General features: G+C 43.3%; 1 protein-coding gene and 1 pseudogene across 9 annotated transcripts in view; both read right to left on the bottom strand.

Moving 5' to 3' along the window:
- The window catches only part of RNF13 (ring finger protein 13), a 142,928-nt gene that overhangs the window by 90,288 nt on the left and 31,790 nt on the right, over positions 1-20,850 (bottom strand). For 7 of the 8 annotated variants that reach the window (XR_014794330.1, XM_084875964.1, XM_084875967.1 and 4 more), the window contains one exon: positions 8,595-8,675. The exons of the other annotated variant lie outside the window; for it this stretch is intronic. Coding sequence is in view for 3 of the 7 variants with exons in the window: in XM_084875962.1 (XP_084732088.1) it covers positions 8,595-8,675 (81 nt within the window). In the remaining 4 variants the exon portion in view is untranslated. The remainder of the gene's footprint in view (positions 1-8,594; positions 8,676-20,850) is intronic. 8 annotated transcript variants of the gene reach the window in all.
- On the bottom strand, positions 519-1,724 carry LOC311618377 (inhibitor of growth protein 1-like; annotated as a pseudogene). The gene has a single exon. The product of its transcript is annotated as an inhibitor of growth protein 1-like (transcript).

Here is a 20,850-nt window from a genome sequence, read left to right on the forward strand (position 1 = left end):
CTTGGATTCTCCTCCCGGCGTCTATCATCCCTATTTTAAAGTTGAGAAATCATCTAAGTTTAAAAAAAAGTAACTTGCCCAAGGTTACATATAATGCAATCCCCAGAAATTTTGACTCCAGATGCTATGTTCTCAACCACTATGCTATATTGCCTCCACAAGATTTAATAAAAAAAATAAAAATAAAAAATAAAAAAAAGTGGATAAAGAGCAAAATGGACAAGAAGAGGAATGGACATTTACAACAATGAACAAGCAAAAATATTAGTCGAAAGGGAAATTAAGGCTGATTCCAAAATTTGATACAAATACTTCAAATGATGTGGATGTCAATCTTACACCCTGGGCAGGTGGGTAGCTCAGTTGTTAAAGCGTCATTCCATATACCAAAGTTATGGGTTTGATTCCTGCCCAATCAGGGCACATATCTTGGTTGTGGGTTTGATCCCTGGTTAGGTGTGTATGGGAGGCAACCAATTGATGTTTTACTCTCTCCCTCACCCTTCTTCTCTCTGTAAAATCAATAAAAACATATCCTCAGGTGAGGATTAAAAAAAAGGTATCAACCTTTCTGTCATAATTTTTACATTCAATCCAAGACCAAGAGTTATACTGGTCAATCAGATGTTATCAGCTATCCTTTTCCTACTGTGAGACAGATGATTTTATTTATTTTTTGAGTGTTTAATTCAAATCTACATTAGTTGTTTCTAAAATGTTGATCCACAGACCAACATTGTTACACGTGTGTACCAACAAAAACAAAATGCAGAGAATCACTGCCATCCCTATAAAAGGAATGGCTCCTTTTCTAACATTCTTTAAAAATATGCATTGTCCAGTCTTTGCACCTCACCAAAAGTGGCAATGTAATAAATACATTGGCTTAGTTCTCTTCCCTGTTCGGCAAGGTCCACCAACTACCTGTAATATGCCATCTTCCTTTTGGATTTCTCCAGGGCTTTGTCCATGGTTTTCTTGTTCTCCCTCAACTTCTGGGACAGTACCTCCTGCCCTTTAGTTTATGATTCAGTCCTATACCGGAGAAATGGAACAACTAGATGGGGCACTCGTCATTGTCATAGCTGATCATTTCTCCATAGGAGACAGGATTGCACAGAGAGTATGTGGGCTCGTTCAGGTTGATGGGAAGGTCTGCAGGGAATACTTCTCTCCCTGCTTTGGCCTTGAAGCATATCTTCTTCTTGGAGGCCTTTGCTTTCTTCTCCTTAGGTGATCCCAAGGTGATGTCGTCATGGCTGTGACTATTAGCTGCATTCTCCCAATTTTTGTTGTTGCACTGTCTCAGAGACCTCTTGTTATTGGGCTTTTATGCCTGTATGATTGTCTCATTCTTGGATTTATCCTGGACATCTTTGCCACTGTGGCTAGTGGTGTCATTGACTTCTTGGTGTTCCTCAAAGAGTTCCACGTAACTGTCCACCTGCCTGATCCTGTTCTCCACCAGCTCCACCATCTGACTCACAATATGGATCTTCTCGTCGCTTAGCTCCTGGCTCCAGATCAGGGGCTCTCTGCATTCTCTGGTTGCTCTCCACCTCCTGTTTAAACATCTCATAATACTCATCTAGTTCCTTCAGGATTTCTTGCTATTTAATGTTGATCTCCCACACCAGCAATACTCTTCTCTGCAGGTCGAAAGACAGAGACCCAATAGAGTCCAGGTAGCCCTCCACATAGTTCACCAGGTAGATCTGCTCCCGCTGGCCACTCTGTGTGGCTTTCTGCTTCCTCCAGCCCGCACCCCCTCGGAGCCCAGCCCTGCAATGTGCAAACCTCCCGCCCACCCACCAGTCCCCACTCCTGCCCACTCCACCCAGCTATGTCTGTGACCATGCAACCTGACACCTGTGCAGGTGGGCTGGGCCAGTGCTTCTTGCCTCAGGTGCTGGGTGGGCAGGCATGCAGATGCGCTCCCAGGCGCAGGGGCGAGGGCCAGGCCAAGCAAGAGCGCTGCCCACCAGCTGTACTTGTCCAACGTAGAAAAACCCCAGATGATTTTATTTATATCAATAACTTCCTAGAATGCTAAAAATATCTATTGCCTTTTCCTCTAATTTTTTATTAGATTATTCTTTAAAAATCTACCAGTAACTTTCATATACAGGATACATTTAATTCCTTTTTTACAAATAATTGGACATTATGCTCCTCTTATGCAGCAAAACATCCTTTAGCTATAATTCATAGCATAGTACATTCCTTTAACACTGCTCTGCATACACCAGCTGCATTTCATGAGGGCTCTGTTTAAGTATTAGAATGGATAAGACTGAGGCCCTACCCTAGTAATATCTGAAAAGAACTAACCACAAAAAATGGAAAAGGATCCCAAGTCAAATTTATAGAAAATATTCCTTTATTAACTTTTGGTCGAGAATATGTTTGTATATTTTCAGAAAACAACTCCAAGATCATGTGGGTTCCTGCAACAGAGAGGAATTGACAGGACTGCTCCAACCATGAAAACAGAAGAGAAGCAGTCCAGAGATGGATGATGCTGACGACGCCTTGCCATAATAGCAGTCAGCAGCTGTGCGTCACTGCAGGTTGCTCAGGACCAAACCAGAGAGGGTTGGACCTGCATTACCCCCGTTTGTCCACCATCCAGAACTGAAATATCATTGCTGACATGTACACATAAGGAACTGTTTGACACTGAAATTGGGTCTCAAAAGAACTCTTGGCCCAGAAAGAAACTCACTACTGATCATTTGCCTTTCAGCATAACCATTATAGCTTGTCTCATTTTCGGTTCTTATTAAGTATATTTCCAGTAGCACATGATCTCACTCATCTAGGGGAAATGATGAACAGCATAGATTGATGAACAAGAACAGATGCAGAGACAAGGAGGCATGGATCAGACTGTTGGACCTCAGGGGGAGAGTGGGGATAAAAGGGAGAGATCAACCAAAGGACTTGTGTGCATACATATGAGCTTAACCAGTAGTCAAGAACAACAGGGGGGTAGGGCATGAGTGGGAAGGGTGGAGGATGAGAATGGGGGGGATGAGGACAAATACGTGATACCTTACAAATACATCATACCTTAATCAATAAAGAAATTTTTTTTAAAAGAACTAACCCAAATAAAAGAAGAAAAAAAAACAATGAATAAGCAACATGTAGTACAACTGCATAGAACAGAGCAAATCTGCTCTACAAAAGGCAATAACAGAAAGAGCGGTGGTTCTGACACCTGACTGTATTTCAGTTGGGTGCCAAAAACTGACCATAATACTATAAATGACCTGACCAATATAACAATAGATATTGTTCGATTTTTTTTTTAAAGTTCAAGATCTAATTGGCTTTATTCAACAATTCATGAATCGGGCAGCACCTCACTTGGTAAATGGAAAGGTGCCCTAAGCTATCACTCTTTTAACATGTTCTAGACAATATATTTCTATTGATGCACTGTAAAACCAAATTAGGTTTTTGGCAAGTACATCAGTTATTTCAACAAATTTTTGACATGTTGCATCTAAGCTATATTTCTACTCTTTTCAGTACCTAACTATTAAGACTCAAGAGCAAACATTAGTAAATTAACCATTCCAAGCTTCATGCCATCTGCAAATCCCACAGCCATTCCTTCCAAGTCTTTCTGCAATCAAGAAATGTACTGAATGTGAGGGTTATAGATCAATTCAAGTTAAGCCCTTGCCCTGGTTGGTTTGGCTCAGTGAATAGAGTGTCTGCCCGCAGACTGAAGGGTCCCGGTTTTTATTCCAGTCAGGGGCACACGCCCGGGTGTGGGCTCCATCCCCAGTAGGAGGCATGAAGGAGGCAGCTGTTCAATGATTCTTTCATTATACAATAGATGTTTCTCTTTCCCTCTCCCTTCCTCTCTGAAATCAAAGTTAAGCCCTTGCCCTAGCCAATTTGGCTCAGTGGATAGAGCGTGAACACATGAACTGAAGGGTCATGGGTTCAATTCCCAGTCAAGGGCATGTACCTTGGTTGCAGGCTTGATCCCAAGCCCCGCATGGTGCATGGGGAAGGCAATCAATGTGTCTCTCAATGATGTTTCTCCCCCCTCCCTTCCACTCTCTAAAAATCAATGGAAAAATATTTCACAGATGATGATTAACAAACAAACAAAAAAGCTAAACCCTTGCTCTGGCCAGATGGCTCAGTTGGTTGGAATGTCATGCCATACACCAAAGGGTTTCGGATTTGATTCCCTATCAGGCCATATACCTAGGTTGTGGTTCGATCCCTGGTTGAGGCAAGAATAGCCAATGTTTCTCTCTCACATAGATCTGTATGTGTTTCTGTCTCTCTCTCTCTCTTCCTTCCTCCCTCCCTCCCTCCCTCCCTCCCTCCCCCCCTCTTTCATATCAATGAAAATATATCCTCCGATGAGAATTTAAAAAATAAAATAAAAGGTTAACTGGATCAAAAGAAAGGGTTTTCAAAAACCTCTTCACAAATTAGATATTATATTTATAATATTATTCAGAGCAGTAACTGAGTATCTTTCATCTAAAAATAACATCTCATCTTTTACATACTGTTAGAATTCTCCCCAATAATCTTTTCTGGTTATATTTTATCAGATTTTAAATTTATAACCTTTTTAGATTAAACATTTTATCAATGAGTTAGATTTTAGATTATAATAAAATCTGATTAAAAGATATCATAGATGCTCTGGCCAAGGTGAAATAGGTAAACACTGTGTTTGCTTCCTCCGATGACCACATCAAAATTACAAATAAATTGCCAAAACCGGTTTGGCTCAGTGGATAGAGCGTCGGCTTGGGGACTGAAGGGTCCCAGGTTCGATACCGGTCAAGGGCATGTACCTTGGTTGCGGGCATATTCCCAGTGGGGGGTGTGCAAGAGGCAGCTGATCGATGACTCTCTCTCATCGATGTTTCTAACTATCTCTCTCTCTTCCTCTCTGTACAAAATCAATAAAATATATATTTTTTTAAAAATTACAAATAAATTATAGAATAATCAACCTGAAAAACCATCTGAAGTTAGCTGGACAGAATTCCCATAACTAAGGACATAAAGAAGCCACATTTGGTAGGAGGGGCTGAGACCCACATCACATGTGATGGTTGAGAATCATCAGGAGGAATATCTCTTCTGCAGAGGTCCCACCTAAGGAGCAAGGGGTCCCAGGCCCACACTGGGCTCCCCAGCCCAGGGTTCTGGTGCCAGGAAGAGGAGCCTCTACAACATCTGGCTGGGGAAATCAACAGAGACTCTATCCAGATGAGACAGAGAGGGGTGCTGGAAACCCAGGCATCCCCTTAAAGGGCCTGTGTACAGTCTCAGTTTCCCATACTCACCCTAAGCTCCTTTGAAGGGGCAGTAGCTTGAAAGGTACCAGAAACATACATAGAGAAACTGACTTGTAAGGCTTTGGGTAAGGGTGGAGGGACAGCAGAGATTGTTCCTATGTTGGAACCACCCCCATCACAGCCTGAAGGTACAGGCGCTTCAGAGATCTTCAGACCCCAGGCAGGCAAGGATTGGCCTCAGAATGCCCTTTACTCCTGGCTGAAAGACTCCATCCAGTCACAGCAATGGTGCCAAACCTAAATATTCACTAACCTGGTGAACATTAACCTGGTTAACACCATTTGCCTTACTCTGAAACTCCCTGAGACCTTGCTCCACCCAAAGCTTTGACTATTCCTCAAAGGCAGCCATCTCACTAGTGCTTCAAACTGTCCTGGTAACTCTCAAAGGTCCAAAGGGTCTGGGAAAGTGGCTAATGGACACACCAAGTCCTGTGCCTCTTGCTGATTGGCCCCAAGCCTGCTCTGTAGAGTGATCAGCCTTGGTTCACCGTGTGGCCTCTGCCACATGCCTTTAGGCCCACCACAGGCAGCTACCAACTGTGGATCACTTTGTAGCTCCTACCAGGTGGCCCATGGCCAAGCACAGGCAGCAGCTGACCTTGTCCTGAACAGGAGCCCTACCCAAGAGTCCTCAAAACCAACATACCTGGTAGCCAGCTTCAGACCACACAAAGAACTACCCATTAAATCCACAAACAGCATACCCAAAGGGTGGTCTCAACAGGCACCAAAGCTTCTCTGGGGCAAATCCCACTCCATGCGGTCAGTCCCTACACAGCAAGCAGCTGGTCCACTATGATTATGGCTAATCCTTCCAGCCAGCCAGTCTGAGGCTCAACCCCCACCCAATGAACTGCAACCGGAGGGCACACACAATCCACATTCTTGGAGCACCCAGCTGAGATTATCAGAGAAAGACTGTGCCACTGGGCTCCACAACACACGTACTATATAAGGACACCCTGTGAAGATCTACCTAATACATAGAAACAAACACAGAGGGGCAGCCAAAATGAGAACACAAATAACACATCCCAAATGAAGTAAAAGGGAAAAACTCCAGAAAAAGAACTAAACCAAATGGAGGCATGCAATCTACCAGAAACGGAGTTCAATGAACTTGGGGAAGAACAGATAAAAAGTTTCTATGGGGTTGAACATTTCTTAGGTTGAGAGCAGCCTCCCTCATAGCTAGTATTTCACAAAATATGTGGCTAGTCACTACCTAGCCTGCAGCCGGTCAGCGAGAAAAATCCATGTGTTAGATTTGGTGAAATAGGCTAGCAAAGGACAGCTCCCTGATTAGCTGGGTAGTAGTAGAATATTCTGGGGTAATACCACAGACGCCTCCTGATCAGAAAAAAGGGGATCTCTGGAAGTCAGTGACTTAATCCTTACCAAGCCAGGTCAATATGTGATTCTGGGTTTTATTCTTGAAACAGTTTGGGAACTGCTTTTCCAGGCTATGATACTCTGAATGTCTCTATCCCTTTCTAGGTAAATTAGCTAAAAGGGATTCCATTATAAAAATTAAGAAACCTTTCATATACACAAATTATAACCAAGTATGAACTTTATGAGTTAATAAATTTATAAACTAAAAGCACTACATATTCAGAAAAAAAGATCTAAAGGCCTGTAATAGCAGTTAACATCCTAAAGTTTAACTCTAAAGAGAAAAGTGGGATTGGCATGTACAGGTAAACGAAGGGGTGAAGGAAGGCTTTCATTTTTCTTCTGTATACTTACTTCTTTTCTGTTTAAACATATTTTACAATGAGAAATAGTCATACAGTACTGGGAATTTAAAAAACATAATTTAAAATCATGTATGCAGCACATATACTAAAAGTAACTTTTTTTAAACTTTAAAAAATTAAAGCCCAGAGGTGCCTGTCAACCTAATTGAGAATAATAGTTTTACTGTACTTAACAAACTAAAAATATTCTGTGGTACATATATACACAATTTCATGTATTCTGACTTATATAACATAAAAACTTTATATTATCTTGGAATGGGTAATATGGGTAATACTTTCTAACTATGACCCAGAGGTAGAAAGAAAAAATAGCTATTTTTAACTAAAATAAAAATTTTAAACCTTAAATAAAGTTAAAAGACGAGAAAAAAAACTGGGGGAAATAATTTGAAGCATAATGGCAAATAATAGATTGATATTTCCTATATATAAAGAATTCTTACAAATCAGTAAGAATCAACATCTTAATTTAAAAATAGGCAAAGAGCATTAAAAGTCATCTCTCTCTCTCTCTCTCTCTCTCTCTCTCTCTCTCTCTTTTTCACACATACACACACACACACACACACACACACAGCAAAAAACATTAAAATGGTCAATCTCAGTTTTTTATCAATCAATAAATATTTGGTAATATCTAGTATTAAATATGGTATACAGAAAAGGACAGCCTGAGACACTAAATTTAGAAGGGCAACCTGGAATACCAAAGAAATTTTAAACATGTGTTCCATAAACAAAGCAATTCTACATTTGGAAAAGTATCTTAAGCAAATAAACAGATATATAAGGATAAAGACATTCAGGTACTATGAAAAATTAAACAAATAAATATTCAAAAATCCATAGTGTCTTATGATACTGCAAAACCACGCAGCCAGTACAAATAAAAATGTACCACCTCTGCCGAAACCAGTTTGGCTCTGAAAGGTCCCGGGTTCGATTCCGGTCAAGGGCATGTACCTTGGTTGCAGGCACATCCCCAGTTGGGGGTGTGCAAGAGGCAGCTGATCAATGACTCTCACATCCTTCTCTCTTCCTCTCTGTGAAAAATCAATAAAATATATTTTTTTAAAAATACCACCACTGTTAGCATGAAAAGATTTTCTAAATATATGATTAAGTGAAAAAGGCAGGCAACCAAGTAGTATTTTCTATTAGTGTTAAATACAGATTTACATAAGCATTTATATATATGCACACATATCTACAAATACACAACACGGCATATATTGTAGAAAACAGGTCTAAAATATTGCATACCAAAATGTATTACAGTGGCTAGTCCAGAATAATACAATCATAGGTGATTTTCACTTTCTTCTTCATACCTTTTGAATTGTCGAAAACCTGTACAAATGAATATGTATTGGTTTTCTGATGAGAAATAGTAATAAATATTTTCATTCTTGAAACAAAGAGCAATAAAATCACCTTATTAAATGCTTTGTCCTGTAATCATATATTACTATTTTCTTACCTTTAAACCTTCAGCTGGAAGTCTATAACCAAATCTTGCTGGAAGATCATCAAATGTCTGAGACACATTTTCAAAATTATACTAAATATAAAATTAGAAACAATCCAGTTACAACCAATTTAAACATAACATTAAAAACAAAAAGTTTATTAAATTATTTGAGTTGTCATTTCCATAATTCTGATTTATAATCAGTTTATTACAGAAAAATTTTATAAATGTGTATCCACTAAAATAGCAAGGAATACATACAATTTACAACATATACAGCTGCTTAAATTGAATTCTGATTTCATATAATAATTAAACAACAGCAAACTGCAGACTATTTTCTGAGTTTTTCCCAGGGACAATACCCAAGGCACGGGATTTTCTAGAAAGGTTTTTTCTCTGCAGGATTCCACTTTATTTTCTCTATATTATAGAGTCTGACTTAATAGAAGAGATTTACAGGATTTTTTGCCCTAGCTATGAAAAATGCATTTTCCCCAAAGCAAGGAGAAATATCAAATCCTACTTTTAAAGCATTGTCATTTTTTATATAATCTGCAAATTTTTATCTAGGTCTAAATAATGAAAGGATTAAACTGAATGAAGTACATATATATAGAAAACCTATTTTAACAGTTTTCTCCTATTGATTCCTATGCTAAAATATCAGTCCTCGCCAAAACTGGTTTGGCTCAGTGGATAGAGCATTGGCCTGCGGACTGAAAGATTCCAGGTTCGATTCCAGTCAAGGGCATGTGCCTTGGTTGCGGACACATCCCCAGTAGGGAGTGTGCAAGAGGCAGCTGATCGATGATTCTCTCTCATCGATGTTTCTAACTCTCTATCCCTCTCTTTTCCTCTCTGTAAAAAAATCAATAAAAATTTTAAAAATAAAATAAAATAAATAAATAAAAAATATATCAGTCCTCTACCAACACAGAACAAAACAAAAGAAATAGTAAATAAGTAACTTTAGAAACACAGACAAAACATGTACGTTGCATTAGAAATTCAGATAGTTGTCATAAACTGTAGGCAAAAAAAAATAGAAAAATAGAACATATTTGTTTGAATATAGATAAAAAGAATGAAACAAAGCAAGAGTATTACGTATAGATAGCCAAGGTTAGAAGGATCAAGCAAAACTTAAATATTCATAAACATGGATTAGATCGGACATCCAAGTTGATGGCTATATCATCCCTAAATCAAACACCTACTTGTGATCCCCATTTTAGCTTCATGTGTCATCTGCCAGAGACATGCAGATAAATAGCTCTTCAGGTTAACAGCAAGTTACAGCTGTGTTCATATGCAAATACCTCACATCTCTCCCATAAAGCAAGCAAAAGTTGGATCTAGACACCTTCCATCTGTCAAGTCCCCTTGCTAACCTCAGCTCATGCCCTGGTAACCACCCTGTCACCAGGGAAAGCTGATGAAGCAGAGAGAGACTGGACAAAATGATGACAGTAACATAGGACTTGGGCAGTGTATTCTTGCATTCCACTTGTACCCTATCCCAAGTGCCTCAGCATATCCATCTATTCCCTGTACTTCTCACTGTATGTTTGTAATTAATTCAATAAACTGTGATTAAGCACCTGAATTTAGTCTCTGCAACTATCCACTGTGTCACCTGGTGTTATACTTGTTATACATGTTTTGTCTGTGTTTCTAAAGTTACTTATTTACTATTATACTTGGAGGCCAGCGCTGCTTCTGAGTCATTTCTGACTGTAACACTAATTCACCTTTGCAGAGTGCACTAGGATTGAAACTGTGTTAGAGTCACAAAGTGCTGTTATATTCATCACCATATGCATCGTTTAACCTCCTAAGTAAAAGACCTTTCTTTAACTGATTAATTCAATTACAGTCAGCTCTGTGTTTAATTTGAGAAAGTCATTTAATTCTGCCAAGGCCAAAGACACTATTGTAAAATAAAGAACCTGATCTAGATCAACATAACTACACCAAAAATATAAATATATAAAAAAAATATAAATGTGTGCAAACAATATTTTTTAAAGGTACTTTTAAAATTAGGAAATGGAAAATCAACTATACTAAAGGTTTTTTTTTTTATCATTTCCTATTATTAAGGAATTTCACTTTTTTACTAGAAGTTCAGAAATAAAATATCTGCCTTGACCTAGATAGTACTTGTAATATTAGGACTTGGAATCAGTTTTGTTATTAAATGAGACCCGATTTTGAAATTAATTTGTGTTTTCTTAATAGCAAAACAAGGATTGTCTCACACTGCCTCATATAGTCTCACTAGAGGCCTAGTGCACAAAGTTCATACATGGGTTGGGTCCCTAGCAGCTGCCAGCTGCCAGCCAGGGGCCTTCCTTCATTTCACACTGCCCCCTGGTGGTCAGGAACGTTACAGTGAGCAATCAAACTCCTAATTGAACTCCTGAGGGGACACTTTGCATATTAGGCTTTAGATAGATAGATAGATAGATAATATAGAGGTTGTTTAAAGAACAGTTCTTATCATGAATAAGAGAAATGGAAACAGCTTTAGCACAAAGTGCTTTACATTTTTATACTGAAGGGTGACTGCTGCTCCTGAAATTAAAGCATGCTCACTATAAAGTGTTTTAATACTATATAATAAAGAGGGAATATGCTAATTCATAATCACACCCTCACAAAGATGGCGGCACCCACAGCCAATAAGGAGGGAATATGCTAATTGACTGCCATGCCTCAAAGATGGCGACGCCCATCGCCACAGATGGAAGCACCCTTTCTCCTCAGCCCTGCCAGGGCCACACAGGCACGCCACACTCCTGCCTCCGGAGTCCCCCAGTCCCCTTGCCCAGCTGACACCAGAGGTGCAGGCAAGCCTCAGATGGTGGCTACCCAGCCCAAGGTGCAGGTAACCAGGGCCAACCAAGGCTTGCACTGACAGCAGTGGCAGCAGCAGAGGTGTGATGGGGCATCATCTTCCCCTAATCGCGGGTTCGCTTCCCACCCCTAAGGGCTCCTGGACTGTGAGAGGGGGCAGGTTAGGCTGAGGGACCCCTCACTCCAGTGCATGAATTTTCTAACTAGAGGCCCAGTGAATTTTTATGCACTGGGCCTCTAGTTAGAAAATAAAGTCACTCCTCTCTGGAATTCCATCTGCAGTGATTACCACATATAACAGTTTTAATGCCCATATTTTGATAAGGTCTTTTCCTAAACCAATTCTCCTCTTTGACAGCAGCCTTAGTAAAAAATTTCATTTTCTTTAGAAAGTAACAATTATTGAGCATTTATGACATCATGCTTAACATTTAATATGTATTCAGTTATTTAATCCTTACAACAACCCTAAAGTCAGGCACTATTTTCATCCTCATTTTAGAGAGACCACAGATGTTGAAAATAACTTGCTCTAGTAAATTAGAGGAACCAGGATTCTAATATATGCAGTCTGGCCCCAGAACCCTGGCTCTTAACCCATTACCCTTCATTGTCTCACATACAGTCTCATTTTCATAAGAAGTAAAGTGAGACTTAAGAGACATTAAATTTAGCTCAGATTCTAACTCAACTGCTAGAGCAGTGTTTTTCAACCTTTTTTGGGCAAAGGCACACTTGTTTCATGAAAAAAATCACGAGGCACACCACCATTAGAAAATGTTAAAAAATTTAACTCTGTGCCTATAATGACTATATATAAAGTAATTCTCTTGAATAGGAATCAAATAAACACAAAGAAAGTATTTTATAATTACTTTATTATGAAATATTAAGTAAACAAAATAGTGAAAAATTATAAAATTCTTGTCTTGTCTGCACCTACGGCACACCAGGCAACATCTGTGCTAGAGTACCATGTTGTGTAATCCAATCCATTCATACCACTGGGTGGCTTCTCTCCTATTCTGCCCATTAGCCCTCACAACCACCCACCAATCAATGAATTCTGTCCCTGACAAATCCCTTCAACAGAATCAAAAAGAAGATTGAGAGTAAACCAAAATTGGGTTGTTTGACTTGCTCTAAAACAATATAAGATGGATACTACTTCTCAATAAAATCATGACCCTACTCAAAGCTAATGAGTCACTTGTAGCTTATGAGCCTCAGAACATTCAACATTGATCTTGTTATCTTTAAAGTGTCATGCCCCCGCCAATCCTAAGGTTCCATGTTTGTATATATAAATCTACATAATTAATAATTTCATACTTCCTTTGGATCAAAGGAAAAAGAAATTACATAAAAGATGAAAAGAGCCGAAACCGGTTTGGCTCAGAGGATAGAGCATCGGTCTGCGGACTGAAAGGTCCTGGGTTCGACTCCGGTCAAGGGCATGTACATTGGTTGCAGGCACACCTCCAGTAGGGGGTGTGCAAGAGGCAGCTGATTGATGATTCTCTCTAATTGATGTTTCCAACTCTCTATCCCTCTGTAAAAAATCAATAAAACATATTAAAAAACAAAACAAAACTATGATCTTAAAAAAAAGAGAGAAAGATGAAAAGAGAATGAATTGCTAACAGAAAAACAACAATCTAAAGTACCAAGGAATGAATACTACTAAAAGAAAACATAAAAGAACTAAATATCCAGTGAAAAGCTATTTATCAGTTCAAAGATTTACTGAATTCCTACTGTGTAACTTGCTCCAGGCACGAGACATAATGTTTAGTAAGACAGTCCTGATTCCAGGTACTCATGATCTAGGGAGCTTACTGAATAGCTAGCAACACACTACAATGGCATCTCCAATAGTCTCTTCTATTTTTGGCATTTGAATTCTCCCATTTAACTGTTAATATCCTGACAACAGTCCTGCTCTAGTAAGTTAGAGGCTACAAAGTTTCAATTATAGAAGGTGAATACACCCCAACAGAAATAGCTGCCACCACTGACCAAGCATAAGACTTGGCTTCGCTCTAGGCTACAAAGTTTCAATTATACAAGATAAATATATCCCAGATATCAGGGACTCCGCTGGGGGGGGAGGGGGGGGGGAGGGGAGCGGGGGGGCATGGCCGGCCTGCAAACCACCATAGGCCCCTCACCCAAGTCACCCCATGCCCCAAGGGAACCCCCACACTGATCCAGGACACCCTTTGGGGAAAACCAGGTGGCCTCCACACATGCACCAAATTTCTATCGGATAAAGAGTAATATGCAGATTGACCATCACTCCAACACACAAGATCAAGATAGGTGCCCCAATGTGGTCAAAGATCCTGCCCCTATGTGGACACAGATGGCCACCACAAGATGGCCAGCAGGGGAGGGCAGTTGGGGGGGACCAGGCCTGCAAGGGAGGGCAGTTGGGAGCAATCGAGCCTGCAAGGGAGGGCAATTAGGGGTGACCAGGCCGGCAGAGGAGGGAAGTTGGGGGCAAACAAGCTGACAGGGGAGCAGTTAACATCAATCAGGCTGGCATGGGAATGGTTAGAGGGTGATCATGCTGGAAGGCAGAAGCAGTTAGGGACAATCAGGAAGGCATGCAGGCGAGCAGTTGGGAGCCAGCAGTCCTGGATTGTGAGAGGGATGTCCCACTGCCCATTTAGGTCAAAGACCCTAGAGGGGTCCCAGATTGAAGAGGGTGCGGGCTGGGCTGAGGAACACACACACACACACACACACACACACACACACACACCCCGCCCCGTGCATGAATTTTGTGTACCAGACCACTAGTCCTATCTAATAGAAGAGTAATATGCATTAACCGTCACTCTGCTAGCTACACCCACAAACCACACCCACCAGTCAATCAGAGCAAGTATGTAAATTAACCCAACCAAGATGGCTGTGTCCATGGAAAGAGCAGGAAGAGGCTTGGGTTTCCCCGGCAATGGAGGAAGCCAAGCTTTGTGCACACCCTGGCGAGCCTACTAGGCCTCTGCTTAAGGGTACACAGTTTCAATTATAGAAGATAAATAAATTCCAACAGAAATGGCAGCAGCCACAGTGCGAGCAGGAGGCTTGAATCCGCTCCAATCTACAAAGTTTCTATTATAGAAGATAAATAAACCACAGATACCAGGGTCTCCACTTGGGTCGCTGAGGGGCATGGCCAGCCTGCAACCACCATAGGCCCCTCACCCAGACTGCCTCACATCCCAAGGGAACTCCCACCATGATCCCGGTCACCCTTCAGGGCAAACCAACTGGCCCCTATCCATGCATCAGGCCTCTATCCTATCTAATAAAAGAGTAATATGCAGATTAACCATCACTCCAACACACAAGATGGCTGCTCCCATGTTGTCAAAGATGGCTGCCCCTGTGTGGACACAAGATGGCCACCACAAGATGGCCAGCAGAAAAGGGAAGTTGGGAGGCACCAGGCCTGCAAGGGAGGGCAGTTGTGGGCAATCAGGCCAGCAGGGGAGGGCAGTTAGGGGTGACCAAACCGGCAGAGGAGAGATGTTGGAGGTAACCGGGCCTGCAGAGAAGGGCAGTTAGGAGTGACCAGACCTGCAGTGGATGGCGGTTAGGGGCAAACAGGCTGGCAGGGGAGCAGTTAATATCAATCAGGCTGGCAGGGGAGTGGCTAGGGGGTGATCAGGCTGGCAGGCAGAAGCGGTTAGGGGCAATCAGGAAGGCAGGCAGGTAAGCAGTTGAGAGCCAGCAGTCCTGAATTGTGAGAGGGATGTCCCGCTGCCCATTTAGATCTGACCACCCAAGGGGTCCCAGATTGGAGAGGGTGCAGGCTAGGCTGAGTAACACCCCCGCCCCGTGCATGAATTTCATGCGCTAGCCCTCTAGTTTCGAATAATTGTGTTATTACATCCAGTTCCTCAGTCTTTACAACACTCTCTCCTCCAGCTATCTCTGCACTCATGTCAGCCTTCCATCTTTTAGTGTCAGCACAAAGGCCAGATTTAAACAACTCCCATGCTGCTGCTGCTGCTCCTCCTCTTCCTCTTCCTCCTCCTCCTCCTCTTCTTTCTCTTCTTCCTTCCATGAGCAACTCCCATGTTCATAGTTCCTTCATCAGATAACATCATACATTTCTCAATTACTTGCCTAAAGCACGGGGAACACTGATGGCAAGAACTGATTGTTCTTCTCTACTTAATATTTTGTTTTATCTCTATTAAAAAAAATTGCTTTGGGCAGGCTCATACACTGCTCGAGGGAGTTAATGAAGGATGAAGAGAATGATAATTAGAAATGCAGGTAAAACAGATAAAACATTTACTGTGTGTCAGATACTGTTCTAAGAAGTTTATCTTAACTTAATCATCACTACACCTCAGCTTATAAATAAAACAACTGAGGCACTTACAGTGGCTAAGTAATTTGATCAAGATGACACAGCGGGATACATCTACACAATGGAATACTACCTTGCTGTAAAAAAGAAATAACTCTTAGCATTTGCAACAGCATGGAAGGACCTGGAGAGTATTATGCTAAGCAAAATAAGCCAGTCAGAGAATGATAAATATCACATGATCTCACTCATTTGTGGAATGAACAACATAAACAAAAATGTTTGATGAACAAAAATAGATATAGAGACAGAGAAGCATCAAACAGACTGCCAAACTTCAGAGGGAAGGCAGGGAGGAGGGGTGGTAAGAGATTAACCAAAGGACTTGTATGCATGCATATAAGCAAAACCAATGGACACAGACACTAAGGGAGTGAGGGCATGTGCCAGGGGGTGAGGGTGGCCAGGGAGAAGTCAATGGATGACCAGTTGGTGACTGCTGCTTTAAACGATAAAATTTTTTTTTAAAAATCACACAGCAATTCAGTTCCCAGAGCAGTCCACAGACAGTCATTTAACCCAACACAGCCGAACCATAGAGTAATTGAAATAAGACATTAAGAATATTCATCTTGGGTAAAAACTGCTGTTTGAATTTTAACCCCACTATTCTGACTTTGACCTTCACTTACTTGCTTAAACAATAGGGTAGTTACAGGAGATTGATTCCCACTGACTCAGTAGCTTCAGGGGTAGAAACTATAGATAACCTTTAGAGATTAACCTCTGAGTTCTGCTTCTATATTATTAGTAAGATAGGGCCATATTCCAATGTTCCCAGCCTTTAGAATTTAGAACAAAGGAAAATTTCTGTGGTTTGAACCTTTAAAAAACTTACACCTGGAACAGTGTGGTCCTGTGGACTCCACCTGCGCGTGGTACTCTCGTGGCTGTCCTGGCCAGTTTTTTAATAAATCCTTGCCTGATTTTTTAAATCAATCTTCAGCCTCCAGTGGTCTTATTTTGAACCCAGGGTTCGACCCCACAACATTTGGAGGCCCCAGCAAGATACCACAGAGAGAGAGAAAAAAAGAGAGAGAGAGAGAAAGAGAGAGAGAAAGAGAGAGAGAGAGAGAGAGAGAGAGAGAGAGAGAGAGAGAGAGAGAGAGGAGAGAGGTACCCCCCAGTAGGAACAGGAGGCTCTCCCTCACACGAGAGGAGAGAGGGGCCCCCCAGGAGGGGCAGGAGGCTCTCCCTCCGGCAGGAGGAGAGAGGGGCCCCCCAGGAGGGGCAGGAGGCTCTCCCTCCTTTCGGGGACCTTAGCTGGAGACAGAAGCTGCAAGGATTTATTGAAATTGGGAAGACCGGTCTCAGGAGGTAAGGCGCCCAGGTTTTGGTTGAAATCTCAAAAGGGTAAGAGTCCTTGGAGGGCTAGACACGGCTTAACCTCCAGGCTGGTTGCCTTGTGTTTTGCCGTGTTTGTGTCAGGCCTATTTGTTTTGTGTTTTGGTCTCCGTTAAAATGGGTCAAGATTCTTCTGTGTCTCCATGTTCCACTCTACAATGTTTTTTGAAAAATTTCCAGGATTTCAAGAGGGCGGACTACTATGGCTCTGATGTTAATGCTTTTGATTTACAGAAATTTTGTGAACGGGAAAGGCCTAACTTTGGGGTTGGCTGGCCATTGGAAGGTTCTTTTGATCTCCCATCTGCATATTGGGTTCACTATGTGGTCTATGGACAGCCTGGTCACCTCGATCAGATCCCGTATATCTAAGTTTGGGTTGATATTTTAGCTGAAAAACCCCGGTGGCTACGGGACTGCCTCCCAAGAGGAAAATTGAGACAGAGACAGAATATCCTATTGGCTGCCTCTAAGAAGGGGGAGCCACCCCAGGTCTTACAGGAGGAGGAGGAAGAGCTCCCTATTTCCAGGCACCTCCATGTGTACCCCCTGGCCTGGGACAAACCGCCCCAGCTGTGCAGGACCCCCAAGTGAGTCAGTCAGCGGCGTTGTCACCCAAGGTCCCAACAGCCAAGCCCCTCCAGGTTGGCTTACTCCCAGTTCTCGCCGCAGTCCGAGAGGCTGCAGCAGCTGCAGCTACTGTTGCTGCAGCAGCTGCAGCTACTGTTGCTGCAGCTTCTCCAGCCCCGGTTGCAGATTCCATTGTAGACACTGCAGCTCTGAAGCAGCTGCCAACACCTCCTCCGCCTGAAATCCTTTCTCCCCCTGCTCCCTTCATCCTCCCGCCTGATCCGTCCTACTCCCCTTCAAACCCCTTTGCCCCCCGCCCCCCAATACCAGGCATATGGGGAGAGTACCAGAGGGACAGACTCTCAGGCCATTCCCATCCTGCCCCTGAGACAGGCAGGGCCCCCAGGCACTGGACCGAATGGATAGCCATGCATGATATATATCCCGTTCTCCACCAGTGATCTCTACAACTGGAAGAGTCAGAACCCATCCTTTTCGCAGAATCCCCAGGGGCTGATCTCCCTACTGGAGTCTGTCTTTTTCACCCATCAACCTACTTGGGATGACTGCCAACACCTCTTACATACCCTTTTCACCTCAGAGGAGAGAGAGTGAAGACGGAGGGGAGAAAACTGGTCCTCGATCCCACAGGACAGCCTAGCGGGGACCCTGGGCAGGTAGAAGCGGTCTTTCCCAGCGCAAGGCCAGGTTAGGATTTTAATGTTCCCCAGGGAAGGGAGGCTTTAGACTCTGTTGAGGGGAATCTGGGCAGCAGCTTAGAAACCCACTAACCTTTCCAAGGTGTCAGAGACTATTCAGGAACCGAACGAGAGCCCTGCCTCTTTTCTGGAGCCGCTGTGTGAGGCTTATCGGATATATACGCCCATAGATCCAGACACTCCAGCAAACAGGTGGGCCATAAACATAGCATTTGTGTCCCAGTCAGCCCCAGACATTAGGAAAAAGCTACAGAAGTTAGAAGGCTTTGAGGGGAAGTCACTGTCTGAGCTGGTTGAAGTAGCCCAGAAAGCTTTCAATAACCGAGAAGACTCAACCGCTGACTTAAATAAAAGAATGGCCAAGGTCCTCCTGGCAATGACTGAGGGGAAAGGAACTAAGAAGGAAGGGCACCGTGGTGGACAAGCCCCTCTTCGAAATAGGATGAGCAGAGACCAGTGTGCCTTGTGCAAGGAAAGAGGGCACTGGAAAAACGAATGCCCGAAGAGAAGAGAAGGACGAGCTGCCCCGATCTTGGTGAAAGAGGTGGATTAGGGAAGTCAGGGCTCTGAAGCCCCCCTGGAGCCCCGGATAACCCTTACAGTAGGGGGGCAACCTATAGACTTCTCAGTAGACATTGGAGCCACCTTTTCAGTGCTTAAGTCGCCAGTTGGTCCCACAATTAAAGAACGGGTGCCAGTCCAGGGGGCAAATGGGAAGATCCGATCCTACCCATGGACACAGGGCAGAATCTCAAATTTGGGAACCGGACTGATTACACATTCCTTCCTGGTGATGCCAGAGTGCCCTTACCCCTTGCTGGGCCGAGACCTCCTAACGAAATTAAAGGCCACCATAACCTTCAAAGAAGGCCATCCTGAGGTAAGGCTGGGGACGGTGGGTGTGTTCCTACTAACACTGCCACAGGAGGAAGAATACCGGCTGTATGAGGAACCCAGCCAGCCACCCAGATCCTGGCTCCCGGTTCTATGGGAAGAGATACCGCAAGTGTGGGCCGAAGACAACCCTCCCAGGCTGGCTGTTCACCGACCACCTATAATCGTCCAACTTGTGAATAATGCAGAACCGATCCGGGTAAAGCAATATCCTATGAGCCAGAAGGCCTGGGTGGGAATAGCCAAGCACATCCGGAGGCTTCGGGAGGCAGGAATACTTGTTCCCTGCCAGTCCCCTTGGAACACTCCCTTGCTGCCAGTGCAGAAGCCCGGCACTGATGACTACCGGTCTGTATAAGATTTGAGGGAGGTGAACAAACGGGTAGAGACTATTCATCGAACTGTGCCCAACCCATACACCCTCCTGAGTCGCCTCCGGCCAGAATGCAGATACTACACTGTCCTAGACTTAAAGGATGCCTTTTTCAGCCTCCCCTTGGCCCCACAGAGCCGCTCTATCTTTTCCTTGAATGGACAGATCCCAAGGAAGGCAGTTCTGGCTAACTAACCTGGACCAGGCTCCCCCAGGGATTTAAGAACTCCCCAACTTTATTTGGAGAAGCCTTAAGCCAAGATCTTGTAGCCTACCGGTTGAGCCATTCCTGGGTGACCCTCCTCCAGTATGTAGACGACCTCCTAGTAGCAACAGAAAACTCAGAGGAGTGCCTTGAGACAACCAGGGACTTGCTGCAGGTACTGGCAGATTTAGGGTACTGGGTGTCAGCCAAGAAGGCCCAACTATGTGAAACCAAAGTAACTTACCTGGGATACCACATACAGGAGGGGGAAAGAACTTTATCTCTAAGCCGGATACAAGCAATTCTAACTATTCCCCCTCCCACCACCAAGAGACAGGTAGGGGAGTTCCTCGGAACCGTAGGATATTGCTGACTGCGGATATTAGGATTTGTTGAGATTGCTAAACCGCTCTATGCTTGTACAGGAGAAAAAAACCCTGATTTAGAATGGACACAGGAGGCTGAGGGGGCTTTTGAGAAACTAAAGCAGGCATTAGTCAGCGCCCCAGCTTTGGCCCTGCCAGACCTGGAGAAGCCCTTTCTCCTGTTTGCAGCTGAAGCAAATGGGGTGGCCAAAGGAGTGCTGACCCAAACCTTGGGACCCTGGAGGCGGCCCGTGGCCTACCTTTCCAAAAGATTGGACTCAGTAGCAGCAGGATGGCCAAGTTGCCTGCGAATGATAGCAGCCACAGCAGAACTGGTAAAGGAGGCCAAAAAGTTAACTCCTGGCCAAGACCTCCAAGTAGTAGCCCTACACGCGGTCGAGGCACTTCTACAGAGCCCTCCTGAGAGGTGGATGTCCAATGCTCATATCACGCAGTACCAAGTTCTCCTTTTAGACCCACCCCGAGTAAGTTTCTTGAAGACCGCAGCACTAAATCCTGCCACCCTTTTGCCTGATGGAGAAA

The sequence above is a fragment of the Pipistrellus hanaki genome (genome assembly GCF_964339955.1).
Source record: "Pipistrellus hanaki genome assembly, chromosome: 2".
NCBI lineage: Eukaryota > Metazoa > Chordata > Mammalia > Chiroptera > Vespertilionidae > Pipistrellus > Pipistrellus hanaki.